The sequence below is a fragment of the Rhodnius prolixus genome, unplaced genomic scaffold, assembly GCF_049639745.1.
Source record: "Rhodnius prolixus isolate KJV_2025 unplaced genomic scaffold, Rpr scaffold_4, whole genome shotgun sequence".
In the NCBI taxonomy this organism is placed as follows: Eukaryota; Metazoa; Arthropoda; class Insecta; order Hemiptera; family Reduviidae; genus Rhodnius; species Rhodnius prolixus.
In genome coordinates this window covers 41397071-41413369 of record NW_027411614.1, presented here as the reverse complement: position 1 = coordinate 41413369, position 16299 = coordinate 41397071, and the positions used below count along the sequence as shown (strand labels likewise).

General features: G+C 31.2%; 3 protein-coding genes across 3 annotated transcripts; 1 reads left to right on the top strand and 2 right to left on the bottom strand.

The window, feature by feature from the left end:
* The first annotated feature begins 84 nt into the window (after window positions 1–84).
* ND-B22 (NADH dehydrogenase (ubiquinone) B22 subunit) lies at window positions 85–1303 on the top strand. Its single transcript, XM_074131108.1, has 3 exons — window positions 85–245; window positions 359–510; window positions 1003–1303. The coding sequence occupies exons 1-3, from the start codon at window positions 145–147 to the stop codon at window positions 1197–1199; spliced, it is 450 nt and encodes a 149-aa protein (XP_073987209.1). The 5' UTR covers window positions 85–144; the 3' UTR covers window positions 1200–1303.
* A 1185-nt stretch (window positions 1304–2488) lies between these two features.
* LOC141455753 (transmembrane protein 179) lies at window positions 2489–3525 on the bottom strand. Its single transcript, XM_074131102.1, has one exon. It carries the CDS (start codon window positions 3354–3356, stop codon window positions 2652–2654), a length of 705 nt encoding a protein of 234 aa, XP_073987203.1. The 5' UTR covers window positions 3357–3525; the 3' UTR covers window positions 2489–2651.
* Window positions 3526–5288: 1763 nt separating this feature from the next.
* LOC141455751 (uncharacterized) lies at window positions 5289–16122 on the bottom strand. The gene is made up of 9 exons (XM_074131099.1): window positions 15967–16122; window positions 15781–15885; window positions 15386–15511; window positions 14165–14289; window positions 13393–13562; window positions 13218–13317; window positions 12610–12707; window positions 11950–12105; window positions 5289–11836 (listed from the first exon to the last, which is right to left on the bottom strand). The coding sequence occupies exons 2-9, from the start codon at window positions 15845–15847 to the stop codon at window positions 11566–11568; spliced, it is 1113 nt and encodes a 370-aa protein (XP_073987200.1). The 5' UTR covers window positions 15848–15885; window positions 15967–16122; the 3' UTR covers window positions 5289–11565.
* Between the last annotated feature and the right edge of the window lie 177 nt (window positions 16123–16299).

Sequence of the window (16299 nt, the reverse complement as noted above, 5' to 3'; positions counted from 1 at the left end):
CTCAGTCATTTCAGAACGAGATAAAAATGTTGATATTTATATCAATTTATTTGAAAAAACCTTTTTTTTTTGTAGGAGAATCATCGAAATCGTGAGTGTATACTCTAGTGTTAGTATTTGGAATCAGTTTTCTAACTTTTCAAAATGGCTTCCCATCTCCCATTTGAAATAATAACTAACGAGAAAAAAATACGACGTTTGTACAAAGGAATTGCAAGATATTTAGCATGCTGGCACGTCGATAGGTATGAATCCATTATAAGTTAAATAATTTTTTTTCCTTAGAGTAATCATCAATCTCGCTTAAATAAATATTTTATCAGGAAAGTTAGTGAACTTATTTTTTTTTTGTACATAGAGCAGATTATCGATATGCCGTTACAGTATTGAGAGCAGAATTTGATGAAATAAAAACATGCAAGGATAAGGACCCAGATGGTTTCAATAAAAGAATCAAGGAAATGGAAGATAAGTTGTTTTATTACCAATCCGTTTTCCAGGAGAAGATATGTAAGTTAAAATTTTTAAACGATGATAATAGTTTACAATAGTCTGTTTTTACCTTCTTGTAAAATTATTTTGATATTATCTTTCTAATTAACTTAGCGAGGAAACCAACTAAAATCTTATGATCATATTTATTATCAAATCAAATTAATCTCATACGTACCGCAAACTCACTAAGTGGAGAAAGATGCCTACCGTTCTTTGCAAGGGTTAATCAGCTAAAAAGTTACTAAATTTTCGTTATATTGTTGCGTCTCCTTGCAAAATGCTTTTATATTTTGATGCATTAGTAGGAAAAGCAACTAAAGTCGAATGATCATATTGTTATTTCTTATTGTGTTGTACATTGACATATTTAGTGGAGAAAGGCACTCCAAAATTATACAATTGATGGAGCAGCCTGGAATATCAATGTGCAGGTAACTCCTGCGTGCTGCACATTGCTTAATTAGAATTGTATTTAATATTTAATTCTTAATGTATGTATGTTTGCAGGGCCAAAATCTGTGACTGGCAACGCTTACGGTCGTGAATCGCACATACCTGATTGGGTGCTCGACTATTGGCATCCTTTAGAAAAAGCACAATATCCAAAATACTTTGCGACAAGAGAAAAAAGGAAACAAGAATATATCAAAATGTGGGAAGAAGAATATGGAAAACCTGATGCTATAAAAGATCGGCATCATTAATAGTTCTCAGTAACTGTTTATGAAACTGTAGAGTAAATTTATCGTGAAAACTTCGTTTATTGTTTGAATGTTATAAATGTAATAAAACTGTTTAACTTGTTTGATTCCCGATGATTTAATTTTTCATAGGCATTTTTTCCTTTCGTTCCGATAAACAGGAGACGTTAGCTCGACCGTGTGGACCGAACTTGATCAATAGAAGAAATATTTCTTTGAAAAGTTAACTGAAATCCAAAACCGGTAAAAATTAATGGAAACATACATAAAAGTTCTAATGTTATTTATATATTTTTACCTTGTCTAATTTGCACATTAACCCGTGTTTTGTTTTGAAACTAGAAAAGATGTAAGTTATTGACATTTAAAACTACAATTGGTACCTAATGCCACTCTGCCAATTATTGTTAAAACATTTTAAGTGAATTGTGAATCCTATATTAGAATTTTATTTCCTCCATTAAATTTATAAATTTTTCATTGCGCGTCTAGGTCCGTTTTAGCTGAAATTCTTTTTGAGCTAAAAAGGAATCGGACATATAGTGAGATTTTTAAGAACTTTGCCATACATATTTCCTTCGTACCTTGCTGCATTTTAAGAGTAGATGATTGATGTCTCCATCCTATCCGCTTGTGCATGTGTACATATATATTCCATACTGATGCTGGTACAAGAGGTTTGGGTGAATCAGAGTCGCATTATTGTACAGAAATGCCACTTCTCTCTCTCTCACGTACTTCTACATACTATGGCTTGATAGGGATTGGATGCTGTATCTTTGCATTCTGTTCTTTTCATAACCATTTCCTGGTCATGCAAGGTTATCCAAGCGTCAGGAAATTTTCATAAGAACTTTCATGGTACCCTAGGCTGAGCGTAGGAATATTTATCCCTAACTGGACGGCCCTTTCTTGACAACTCTTCTAATATGACTTTTAGCCTCACTCGTCTCAGAGTGCTTGCTATTTTAGAAATAAAACACAAGACCAAGTCGTTTTATCTTTACTATCGAAATAACTAAGAATACCAGATTTGTCATATATGGGAGTTTTTTGATAATCTCCAAGTTATAAAATAATGTCAAACAGTTTAATTAATATAAAATATTTTGAATGTAGTGCACTTTCGAAAAATAATTTAATTAGGAAGACAACTTTTACTTCCGAGGTGTAATTTGTAAATATCTATTACTTTGCATTAGACAATATTGCTTTAATTAGGATACATCCGTATAAAACGGACCTTTTTTTAGAGCTGTTGCTTCAAAGGTTTATGTCAAAATAGAATAAACTGAGATACAAACAAATTTTAATGATATCACTAATACAAATAAATACTAATTTTAAATATTAACTTCATTACAATTTATTATAACAAGTAATTCACTAAAAAAGCAGCTTTTTTCAACTATAAAATATCAATGGTTATTTACAAAAAAAGTATTGAATTTTTTTTTAATATTTATTAATATTGTCCGAATGCGGCTGAATGATGTTATGACTTGACGGCATCTTACCATGAGAAGCACTTTCATTTATTAACCGCTGTCTCTCTCTTAGCATTGATGCCCTCATATTTCTGATTTGATGTTGATAACAAACTTTTAATAGACCAAAAACACTTAATCCTACCCAACAAGCCATTGATGCCCACGCTCCAAACTGGGCTGTGCCAAGTTCCATATAGAAATTAGATGTATCTATTCCGTCTTGTTTATCAATATCCGGTCCGGAAGCTAGATCACATGATGGAAATCGCATTGTCATATCGTTGCACCAAACTATAAACCCAAATGTAATCAGTAGCGCTGCAACAAGTGACATTCCGCAAAGAACAAAACATCCAACTACATCAAAAAAAGCTGATAAAAAGCTGCTATCTGTTCCATGGTAAACAAATCTTGCCATGCGATAGATTTGTATTGCTGATACGATTGCAAGTACTACTCCTACAAAAATTGTATAATTACAATAAGCCTGGGATGACCAATTTACAGAAAACTGTCCACTAGCTTCTAGCCACTTTCCTGTAGAAAATAAAAGACAATGACCTCTAAATTCATCCTGATGCATCGACATTGGTACAGCAATACACAATGATAAAATGAATGCTATAACATAACCAGCTATTTGGCTTAAAAGTATGAGGTTCAATGACATTTTGTTCGTACTGATTTTAAAACATAACAAGGTCAGACCATGTTCAGTTCCTTAAAAAAACAATCCAAACAAAAAACCACTCGCGACTAAAAGTCAATAAACAATGTCACCAGCACAACTTTCGTTGCAATTGTAAATATTATGAAACCTCCTTTAAGGTTATCTACATATTTTATTACTTTATCATTTTAATGAATACTACAAACTTTTTATTTGTATTTTTAATTTCAGTGATATAACACTTAATAGCTCAAATCTAGACGTTTGCACATTTAAATATTTATTCGCGAATTTTAATTAAGGAATTATTAAGTTTCCAACTATCTACATATATAATGTCAACCAAATAGCACCCTCACCCAGAAGAAGTAAAGTTGAAAGTTTACAATTTAGAAGCACTAATTTCATTGAGTAGCTGGTAATTTTAATGGGGGAAAAATAATAGAAGTAACTTCGCCAGTGTTATGAAAATATTCTATAACTCGGTGGGGACTGCAACAAATTAGATGATCTTCTCTTGTGGTATCTCGTCCCAGTCTTGCAGAAATTGATTAAGTATCTCTTAGTTGTTTGCTGATTAGATGTTATAGGTTCTGTTGGTTTTTAATGGAGAGAATGAATTAGAAAAAATAAAATTTCTGCCTTGTAGGAAGTTAAATTCTTTCTATTTGAGGCCAAAGCAAATTCTAGTTCAAATAAAAACATGATCGTCCAGTGATGGTAAGAAAACTTCAACTTTGGCTAGCATCTAATTTGGCTTGTATAAAGACTTGGATGTACTTAAAACCAATGCCAAAGGCATGCAATATCAGCAACAACCCTGTTGTAACGCTGATGTAATCTCGAATACACTCGAAATTGCGCCCATTACAGACAAAACGAAGCTCGGTTCAGAAATAATTAGAATACATTGATTGATGTCTTTTTAAGCACCACTAGAGCCTGGTTTCCTTACTAAATCGATTCAACGATAGATTTCGACCGTGGACGTATAAATGTCGCTGTATGATGTAAATAGTTCGCATGGACATTAAAACTGTTCGGTACAGCGGATTGATAGTCAAAAAAATGCACGAAAAAGCGTTACATTGAAAAACACCCAACTTTAGGCAATTTTTTTTTCTATAAAAGATAAAATTCCCAAATTTTCTTTATAATACGGGGCAATTCCTTCTTCATATTATGATCTAAACATCACTCCTGTAACAGCTTTTGAAGGACAAATAAATATTTGTAAGAGGCGTCGATCATCGGTCGATTACATCACCAAGGACTTCTAATTTCAGGACGAATGTGCGGTGGCTTAGAGATTTAGGATCTTTACGCTCGAAGCACAGAAGTATGGATCCGTCACGGACAACAAGAGAGATAATAGATTCACACTTACTTACCACTTCTTTCCTTTCGAGTTACAGTTAATTAAATTGTTAAAATAATGTTACTGTTGCTAGGTGATTGAGAAAGACACACTAGGAAAGTGTTCTGAGATAAAAAGTGTCTCTTTAATACTAGCTTAGTTCAGCGCATAACAAGTTAAAAACGTAATGGTAATTCTATATCTTAACTGTTAACTGCTTGCAACTCTGTATTGTGGCAATTCATAAGTACCATAAGCTCAGTACTCTAATTTCTTATAAATTGCTTTTTTTTAAATACTGATTACTTTATTCAAGAAATCCTTTACAAACAAATGTGTTTGTGAACCATTACGACTTTGGGCCATAAATGTCTTTAACTGAAGTCATTTTTTGTTCATTAGAAATCATATACTTACTTAGGTTAATTAAATAACTGAATGTTTTATGTCAGTAACTTCTGCAATGTTTTTTCGGCACAATTTTTTTTTTTGTTTGTAGTTCATTCATTGAACTTTTAATGTAACTTCTAAAGATACATATATCTTGAAATATGTAAATTAGACTCGTTTAGAAATAAACTAAAACACTTCTTTATTAAACAAATATATTTTATGACCATAAAAGAGATTAATTGTGGAAATAGATTATAATATTTTACAAAAAACAAAAAAAAAATCATTGAAATGACAAAAAAATATTTTTTTTTACTCCACTCTATGCGAATTAAAATTAGACAAAATGATTATTTCTGTAATTGTTTACGTTGAGATAGAACAAAATTGTTGAAAGAACATAAAACACACTTCAAAAAACTTTGTAGCAATGAGATTGGAGACAGAATACTTCCATTATTCCTTACTCTACAAACAGACCATTATATAAAAAAAAAAAACGAAGAATTTTGGATGTAAAAACAAACTTCAACTAAGAATCATTCAAACTAAGAAACTTCAACTTAATAGAATAAGTTTAAATTTTAGTTTAAAGAATATGAAACTAATATCGAAAATAAAATTGATATTAACAAATGCTGTATTATAAGGCTGCTATGCCAGATCAACATGAATTTTTTACAAATTTTCTGAATACTTATATGGAAACTTAATAATTTTGTATTATAAATTTCTGTCCAACGTAAAAACTTAATAGCAACAAAGAAAAACAATTTGTTTATTCCAAAAAGAGAGCTAACTTCCAAACTTAATATCACTTTAACATTGATGTATTATATTTAAACAAATTAAAGCCACATTGATACGCAATAAAATTAGTTCTTAACAATAATTTTAATTTCTACATTAATAAAAAAAGACTGAAGATGAGATGGTGAATCATGAAAATAAATACAAGAAAAAAGAATACAAAAGAAGGTGGCTTGTGCACCAAGCAGAGAGCAATAATTTAATCCATAAGAAACAATGAACTTGCAACGTCTACTTGTAGCTTCTTAGGGTTTTTACAGAAAATTTAGTTCGCTTCGCTCTTTACAAAAAATGTCAGACCTGAGCGATATTTGATAACATGCTGCTGCTTCATTACGAAGTGGAATTCAACAGAGGGTAATGATCTTTCAAAATTAATGGATTATGTACTAAAAAGTTTCTTTTTTCACTTAGCTAATTGGTTCGAAGAATGTAGCGGTAAACTGTTTTATTACGTATGTATAAATTAGTTTTATAAATTAATAAAAGTCTTACGAGTTATTGTTTAAGTGTTGCAACTAAAAAAACTTCAACTTGTAATGGGTTTTGAAATTTTTAAAAATATTTACGACTATATTAGTTAACACTATTCAGGCACTCCTAATTTAAAGAATGTAAAAGTTTTGAAGTGCTTGTGATTGGACTGATTTACGGACTGAACCTACTGCCTGTCAGATTTTCAAAAAGCTCTAAAGATCCCCACCATAAGAGGTCGTCACAAACGGTAAAAATCTCTTCTTAACCACAACAAGATTTGGAAAGGAAATGTTCTAAATCATCAGGGGCCACTGTAGCCAAGAGGTTAGAGGCGAATCTCGCAAAGCTAAGGTATATTGTAGCATTGGAAACTCATCTCCCGGTCTTGGCCTTGGATCTTATCTAATGGTCCATCAGAGAAATTAATAGTAAATTACGTTTGCTAGAGTCGCCTCCGTCCAACCGTCTTGGATACAAATTTGGTAACTGGACGTAAATCCCACCTGAAAAAAATTGGCATTACTGTAATATTCTAAATCATTCTTGTTTGATTGATACTGTCACAAAATTTAAACCTTTATAACATTCTTGTATTCCTTAATTTGACCTCTTTTAACCATCAAGTATCAGTGTCCACAGCAAATAAATTGTTACGTTGAACCACAATTAATTCCTTCAGTCCACTCTTCTTGCATCGATTTAAAAAATAAGCAAACTTCAACAATAAGTTAAAAGGAAAGATGGACTGCAATGCCTATTCTTGACATTTAAAATAAATTAATGCTTCAGTCGCAACCTCCATACAGAAAAAAAAATATGAGGGAAATAGATAACAGTTAAAAGTCATGAATCAGTATTATTAAGCTAAAAAAGTCTGCCAACAGTAAAATTTCCACTAAATTTCATGGCATCTTCAAGTTCGAAGAGCCTTATTTACAAACAAAGGTGGGAAGTAAGAGAAGTGATGTTCGGGGAACTATCTTAAGAACCTACGTTACGTAATTAAGTAATTGGTTTTATTATTTACTCGTATATCTTTATCAAAGTTAATCGAGTTATTGATGACGAATAACATATTTTATGATCAAGAAAGATTATAGGTTACTTTAAATTTCTCAAATTAGCATATTACACAAAATACAAGGCTATGACCGGGAATCAAACCAAGTACCACTATTTAGATCTGTGATCCACTTATTTCTCAATTTTTTTTAAAATAATTATTTTCTACGTCCACAATACTAGGGATGGGTTGAGCTTTGCAGTGCTAAGGATAGTCTGTCTTTTGTCATTTATGTCTGCCTGTGTGTTTATTCTTTTTCCAAATGCTGCGAAGTTTGACCAGTATAATAATCTTACAATTAGATTAAATATGATTTTATTCTGTTGTAAAAAGTCCTCAATTGTTGATTTTAGATCGTTATGCCTTTCTCTAAGAATCGAACGCTTGAAAATAGTAAATATTCTAATCACCTTAGTTACATTATTGTTAGCTAGTAAGATTTCCAGCATTTCTTTAGTTCTAGTAAATTCTTAACTACAAACCTACAGAATGTAGAGAGAGAACAGAACACATTTTGTATTTGAGTTAAATGAAAAAAATAAAATAAATGATTCAAACCAAAGCCAACATAATTTTTGATGTTTTGAAGATCCTAAACAATGATACGTTAGCAGTAATGAAATCGAAGTCGACGCGCCCTCTTAGAAATAACTTAATAAGAAAATGATTCATTGTCCTTAGTAACAAAATCCGCATAAAAAAGCGCTAAATTTTATTAATTTCTGATTTTAATAAAAAAATAATAACCTATAAATTTTTAGTGATAATTAACAAGTGCTTAATTGACAAACTGGATGAAGTCCAATTAAAAAAATAAAAATCAAGCAAAATGTTCCATATACAGTTTTTTTTAAACTTGTACACTACCCTTTTACTACATAATTATTTTCAAAACAATGGATACTACTTTGCTGTTTTTTTTTAATCAATGTGCAAAGAACTTCAAAGGCAAAAGTGGCACAGAATGTCTACTAATGCTATCTCTATTAATATTATAGAATACAATGATATGAATGTACCGAAAAAGTGACTATCTATACTATAGTATTGTTTTTGAACAGTTCAATAATACATATGGTTGAAGATTAACTCTAAAATATATGTTGGAGGGAGACTTAACTTATGTCTTAATCCTTTCCAAAACAGTTTTTGTGGCGCAGTAGTTAAAAAGAAAGAAAAAAGAAAGAAGCTTTACAAGTCAAAATAAGTTTCGAATTAATCACTGGGTATTAGTACATATTAGTAATCACTGGATATAATAGAAAAGAATTTAGTTGTCTGATCACATTCTGTGAAGTTGATTAAGAAATTTTCGTCTTTTCATCGAACTAAAACAAAAAGATGTTTTGTTACTTAAAATATTGCAGCACGGTTAGACTTATGAAAATCAAAATTCAATACGCGTTGGATTTTTAAAAAGGTCAAGGTAAAGGTGCAGGGTGGCTTTAAGACTACAACAAATCAACGTCAGAAAGCTCACTTGCCTGACACCCTTCACACTCACTTAGGACTGCAGAATCAGTAGATGTGCGAAGTTAATGAATTTACAGCAAAACTAATCTTAATATTGAAAATGTGATTAGGAACTCAGTGCTGGATAATACCTATTATTTTCTCCGTCGTAGCATGCACCTTTACTGTCATATCAGCAAGGGTAGTGCGAGGCAGTAACGTACACGAAGTCGAAATCTCTTCACCAACTAAATATGATAATGAATAAGCGTGAGATGGTAACGTAAGTGAAATCAAATTCTCTGCACCGAACTGATTAATCTATTCCTGTTGGAAGTCCGAAAGCGGTCAGGGACACAATAAACTCGCGTCCTAAGACGTATAAAATCAACGATAATCATACATCTCAAGCATAATCTTCCACCATAACACACAATTCACCTAATAGACGAGAAAATAGATTTTATGAACAAGTACATATACAAGTGTCCCTCAATGGCTCTTTGAAATCGCAGTGAATTCAATTTTGTCACACGCATCAAATACAATCCAATCTAATGTGTATTTCAAGTAACAAAAACTTCCAGAATCAATCAGCAATTTATTAGATATTCTGTGCACCTAATTTTCGTACTTTTCTTAATTCTTTAAATTTTTTATTACAATTTAAATATGAATAAACTTATAGGAAACGGCAATTATAAAACCACTACCTGAAACAATTAGATAAATACTTATCCAATTTTTTCCTTTTTTCGACAGTCTATTTTGCTTACGTTAGCTAATTTTTGTTTGTATCTAACTCACGTCTATAAGATGTCCATATGCCTTACAAGATTAGTTTTGTTTATCTCAACTCTTAGAATCTGCGATTATCACAGTTTTACGCTTGAATGTTATTATGTTATAAAATCACGCACCCACAAAGGAAAGTCTAACCAGTCAATCAGAAACTCACTGATCTGTATATTTTTGACTAAAGTAAAAAAAAGAAAGTAACATTACAAGAAAAACCAAATTTATAGACTATTAAATGGCTCAAATAAGCTCGGCAAAGTTTGGCTACACAGAAAAAAACTAAATAAATGAATCAATATAATAATGAAAACGTGATCAAGGTATTAAACTCAGGAAACTGTGATTTAAATTAGTAGAAAATGTTTGCATAATATATTTTTAACAAGCTGAAATTATGGTTATCAAATATAGAAGGTTGAAATAAATAAGTTATGGCTGCAACCGGCGCCTAAATATCTACGATAAATCATTGAGTTATTTCCAAATTGCTTTGACAGAACTGGTGAATGAATATCAAAATGGATGGAGGCCGGCAGTGCACTGAAAAAAGCTCCGGGTGCCAATAACCTCAGATGTTGACGCGCCTTACCTTAAATCATTAAAAAAAGTTTCGAAAAAGGTTTATTTAGTTAAAAGAAATCAATTATTTGGTGAGGTAATAGAAGTTAAAGGGAACCTCCTTTACGTTCCCTTTAAGAAGTGTATCAACATCTGTTGTTTACTGACATCCAGTCTCTGAGGAATTTGTGTCGTTAAAGACATCATCAGCTGGGCTGAGCATGTTGACTAGAAAGTAGAAGAAATTTGGGGCCTGGAAAGAAGAGCCTCCGAGAGAGCTTCAGCGAGCTAACACATAGCTTATAATCGCCTAATAGTTATTCTATTGGATTAGTTAATACTTCCAAGCACTAAAGTTCGCATTTTATAGACAGTGGTACTAATAAATATAATTTACATACATTCTCTACTAATTTTTTATTAAATACCTTCTTCAAAAGATGAACAAAACCAAGTAATTAGTTTCATTAAATGTCATAGTTTTATTCAGTAAGGTCTAATAAAACTGAATATCATCCAATAACAGCCATAATTAAAGTCTAATTTGCATGGATAATATTTCTTGTGGATAGTATTGCACATGTCCAAAAATATGCATAGGGAATTTTGATTAAAAAGGATTCTTTAATTCACGTTAACTGTATCTAAAATTTAAAATGCCATTACCGAATTTTCTCCTTTTTCGGAAACTGATTCCTCTAATCTAAAGTTTAAAATGAATGTATAATGAACACAAATGAAATTATACAAAATTACAAGTTTTAACTAAAACGAAATTAACCTACTTAAACAAAAAAATAAAATTGAGCAAGTACTAACAATTATTATAAATTCCTAACAATAAATTAAAAATAACTAAAGCCTTTTACCTAGAACCGTAATAAAATTGATCGAAAAATAAAAATTTATAATATCTAATTATATTGGTGTATAATTAAAAACAAAAATCTGACAGTAATAACTAGATAACGAAGGAAAAAGCATCATCATTAAAAACATATCTACTTTTTATGTTAATTTAAATCTCGTTTTATTATTATTGAAAGTTTACATGAAGTTGTTAGTTTTATGGATGGAGGATGATTTTTTTTTTCGTTACATACTGAAGTATTGACTGAGGTCACTCCAAAAGTTCAGAACCCCGAGACCATTAAGAAATATTTTATTTCAAACGTATGTTCTTTTTAATCTATTGGACAACCGAGCAGTAGAAAAACCGAAAAACGTCATCATGGTCACCTGTTTAGAGAACCTAAAGAAAAAATCTCCGCAAAAGTTATAAATAAAATAGAAAGTTTCACTTAACTCGCCATCTTTTGCGGTTCTGTACAGCTATTGCTTGTGTTTGTGGGCAACTGACACAACCACTTCACTATCCTAGCGTTAGCTTCGACTATTGACACTCCAACATCTCTTCGTTCTTCAACAGTATTCGTAGAATCTTCGTTAGTATCACCACTACCTCCCCATCTTCTAGGTGCTTTTGAACAATAACTTTCGTCATCAGTAGAACCGCCACAACTGAAGAAAACTGGTGAACTTGTATTACTGGGATCGTAGCATGTAATCGCGCTATAAAAAACGTTTCATAATTTTTTTTTTTAATTCTACAAGGGAGCTAAATCTTTTTTTTAATGAATTATTAAAATAACTTGGTAAATATAAATAAAAGAATTACAATCTACCTGTACTGTTCTGAAGAAAGGCCAAGATTTTGAAAGAATACATCCAACTCATGAGGTAGTTGTTCTTGTATGGCGGACGTTAAAGTCTGATGTTCAGCGACATATGATTTACTTCTTGGTATTTCTTTATGTCGTTCTAAAGTCCAACTACTCAGTCTTAAGACAGGATAAACATAGTATATAAGTTAGGCTTACAGAAAAGACGCCGTGGTGGTTTCAGCTGAAAAAATTCGGGTGCGAAGCACTCACAGGGCTTTTTCTCTTACTACAATTCTAAGTTATGAAAAATTTTCTCTGGATTGCAGCAAACGTGGAATTTCCACATCATACTTAACATCAGTATTATTTTTAAAAAAATAAAATAAAAAAGCGGGGAAAAAATTATTATATACAGTGAGGAATGGAAGCGGTGAAGGAATGGAAAGTATAAAAACGAAACTATTTCACAGTATCACCAAATCAAAACCTGTGAAAACCATTAAATCTAAATTCGGCACGATTGCAATTTATCAGCTCAATAGAAAGTTTCTTACACTTCATAATTATTATTATTTTAATTAGCAGCAATACTTTATCTTAATAGTAAGTAATAGTTTCATACATTTGTTTTTGTTTTTTTTAATTAGTCAAACTTAGTAATTAAAAGATCTTACTTGTTACCTTTCTTCAACTTTTCCAGCGGAACCACCCATTGTAGAAATGCTTTTAACTAATGATGGAGGTTTCCCATAACTCTTCTCCGAAGAATCAGTATTCACCTAAAGAACAAATAAATCTTCATGACACAATTATACAAGCTACTCTCTGACATTTCACAGGCCTTTACCATTTACGAAAATTTAAATTTCTAAACTTGACAAGATTGTTGTAACTTAAGTTACATGTAGTAAAAGGATAAACAAAGTACTAGTTTCGTTTTTTTACGGTGGATTTACATACAATAACCACATTCGAAAAGAAAACTGCTGGAGACCATACAGTAATGATAAACATACAATAAGAATCATTTATCATGTGATTTCATTTATAAAGAAAAACGTGGTCTAATAGTAAGTCAAGTATACGTAAAAGAGCAGCAGCGGCGTAACTTTTGTGTGTTCCAAATATGCTCGTGTCCAACTTAAAATTTTAGAAAAGTTAATTTTTAATGTATTATAACATACACATTGAATAACTGATCTACGTGTAAACAACTATTTACATATGCTACAAAAGCTTTGGGTTGCTCCTGCTCTTTAAGAATCCAAATGTAAAATTCCAAGATTTACGTTTTCTAAAGAGTCTGCCCCGGAAACAGTCATTTTGTTCTCCGAGGAATCGGTGTCAGAATCTTCATCATCAACTTCTTCATCCGATTTACTTGACTCCCTGAAATGCGTTAAAACTTTTTTGCATACAATCTCCTTAGAATAATTTCAAATTTATAAAAGCAGGATTACTAACATATTTCTTCCAGGGACCTGGTGTTTGTAGGAAATACTCTCTTTGGATGAAATACTAAGATCTGGTAAACTTTGGTATTGGATGTCCGTAATGAAATCGGTCTTATAGCTTTCTAAGGGTACAATTTCATTTTTACAACTTTTGCTATCAAATACTTCCCAGGATTGGCCCTAAACACGAAAATTGATAACGTATTATGTTTTTAAAACATGAATTTAAATTATAAACAAATATTATTCAAATTCATTCTAAATTTTGTAAAAAGCAACATCAGCAAGAAAAGTGAACAATTTGATTAGTCGGAGACAGGAGAGCAACCGACCAAACATAATTTTTTTTTGTAGAGGGAAATACATAGAGTTTTCATTACCACAACATACTCGCATTTCTCAACATTTTGCAGTAGTATTGGACTTCGAATACAAAGAGATGTCACCAGCGAGAAATTTAAGTCTAAGACCATTGATATCTGTAGGAATATAGACGTGCAATCGACTGCATTTCGCTGAATTTAAAGGAAATCGTGTTATTCCCTTCTTTTTGAAGAGAAGAGTAAATGTTCCCTTCGTACACTTTTTTTTTTGGCGCATCGACTGTCTTGGTCATTAGCGCCCTTTCGTACAAAGTTAATATTTATTAGAGCTAGGAGGTTGGAGAGATCTCGCTCCACTCATAACTATAACTTTTAATTTGCTTTCAAAATATAAATAATGAATGATTTAATTTTTATTCTTTAATGCACTAATTTTATCTCCCTAATCAATATTCTTACGTCTGCGAGGTTTTCCTTCGAATTTCCGTTCAACAACTTTCTCAACTTAAATTGTAATTGCTCAGAACACAATTTGGCTGTCCTTCTTTGTGTTTTCCGGCGTATCTCCTCCTTAGAAGTGTTATCTAGAAAATAAAATTTATTCTACATTAAAATAAAACAATTTTTTTGTTTGATTTCTACAGTAAGAATAAGTTTCAACCCATCTCAAGTTTCCACATTCACTACTTTTAGATGTATAATATATAGTCCCTCCCATAAAACATCACTTATTATAATAATAACAATAATTTCTGTATTTATGCAATTTCGACATATTACAGGGAGTCGGTCAGCTTCGTATATTTTAATATATCACCGCTTATACAACTGTCCTACAGGACAGTTTTAATTCAGCTCATTTTCTAAGTAATTCTGACTAATCGCACAACATAATTCTGTTTTCGTGACATTTTCTCGTCCGCTGATTTTTTCGTCCTCTTCTTTGTTCTTTCCTACGTCACCTTTATTTTATTTCGGATTCAAACTTCGCTAGACAAAATCAATCAATTGTGTTAGGGCACTATTGTAATTCTTGGGTCCTGAACTTCTTAAGCATATCAAGCTTAGCGTGGGAACAGCTCTAATACTCTGCTTTTTGTATGCATTGATGGATCGAATTTATCTACTATCAGAAGTTCAACACGTGAAATGCCACCCTCTTTAAAGACCATCCTAGATCTAACACTTTCCCTCAACTGTTGAAAATGTGACTGGGTCCGCAATGCTGGATAAAAACAATTACTCCCACATGTTGGATATTCTAATCATCTAAATCCTGAAGCTTAGTTATATCTCTCCTATAGTGTAAAAATAAGTTAAAATTTCGAATTTTCAATACTTTTTCCTTCAGGAATGATCCCACTCATTAGACGAAAAATAAAAGGAATTAATTAGACCGGCAGAGAACGAAAAAAGCAGATGTGCTGAATTTTTTTATAAAGCACAAATAATTTATAATACTTATAGGGTCGAATTTTCTGTTGGGATTATTTTTTTTTCTGTGATTAAATTTCATTTCTGGTAAATAAGTTGTAATTCTTGCGAGAAGAACCCTCTAAAAAAAAACAGTAGTTTGAAAAATAAGTTTTTACACTCAAGAAAATATTTTCTGGAAGCAATGGCCTAAAATTGCTGTTCTCTGGTATTAAGTAGAAAACGATAATGCTGAATAGATCTTACTTGGTAAACATTGTGAATCGCACTTAGCCGACTTTACAAGTCTTTGTTCATTATCTAATACAGCTTCTGACTTAACATAAAGGCTTTTTGTTTCTTGCAAAAGTTCCACTGCACTCTTCCTTTTTGCTAAATATGAATTTATTGTTAATAATTTTCAAAGGTGCACATCAAAAGACAAAAAACAAAAAAAGATTAAACATATAAGGTTTAAAATAAGTTGATATTTCAAATATTTGGGATATTTAAGTATTTAAGATTACACTTTTATTAGGATAAGAAAAAATCAATGTATTAATAATAAAGGGATCAATAAGAAAAATAGGAAACTTGGTACAAAGTTACGGTACTAGGGGGAAAAATATATACATTCTTAAATTTTATAAAATTCTACGTACCATTTAATGACCTGCAATTTATAAAGCTGTCCCTGATTGTTTGTAATGGTTGATAAGTAGTTGCCATAGTTGACAGTTATTGTCTTCCAGGATTAATTAAGGCCTCTTTTTTACAAGAAAAATTTACTCATATAATAAAATAGTTACAGTAATTGAAGAAACTTTAAAAATATTTTAATCACTTACTGATTTGGAAAAATTATATTACCCACGCTAAAACTAATAAGGCATGTTTTGATTTAACGCAACAAAGTTTTTATTTCCCCATCTGTACTATCAATCAATAACTTAGGCATCGCAGTTCAGCCAACTATTTAGTCGAGAATACCTTAATAAGTAAAAATATTTTTCATCTTAAAATTCCGCTATTAATACACTTTTTGTGAAATAACTATTTCTAGACCAAATAATTAAATAAAAACATAGTAACTTTAAACTTTGCATTCACAAGAGATTTCATATTTGTGACCATTAACAATCACAATTGACGTCTAGTCTATCTTAGTAAAAATTTATTTG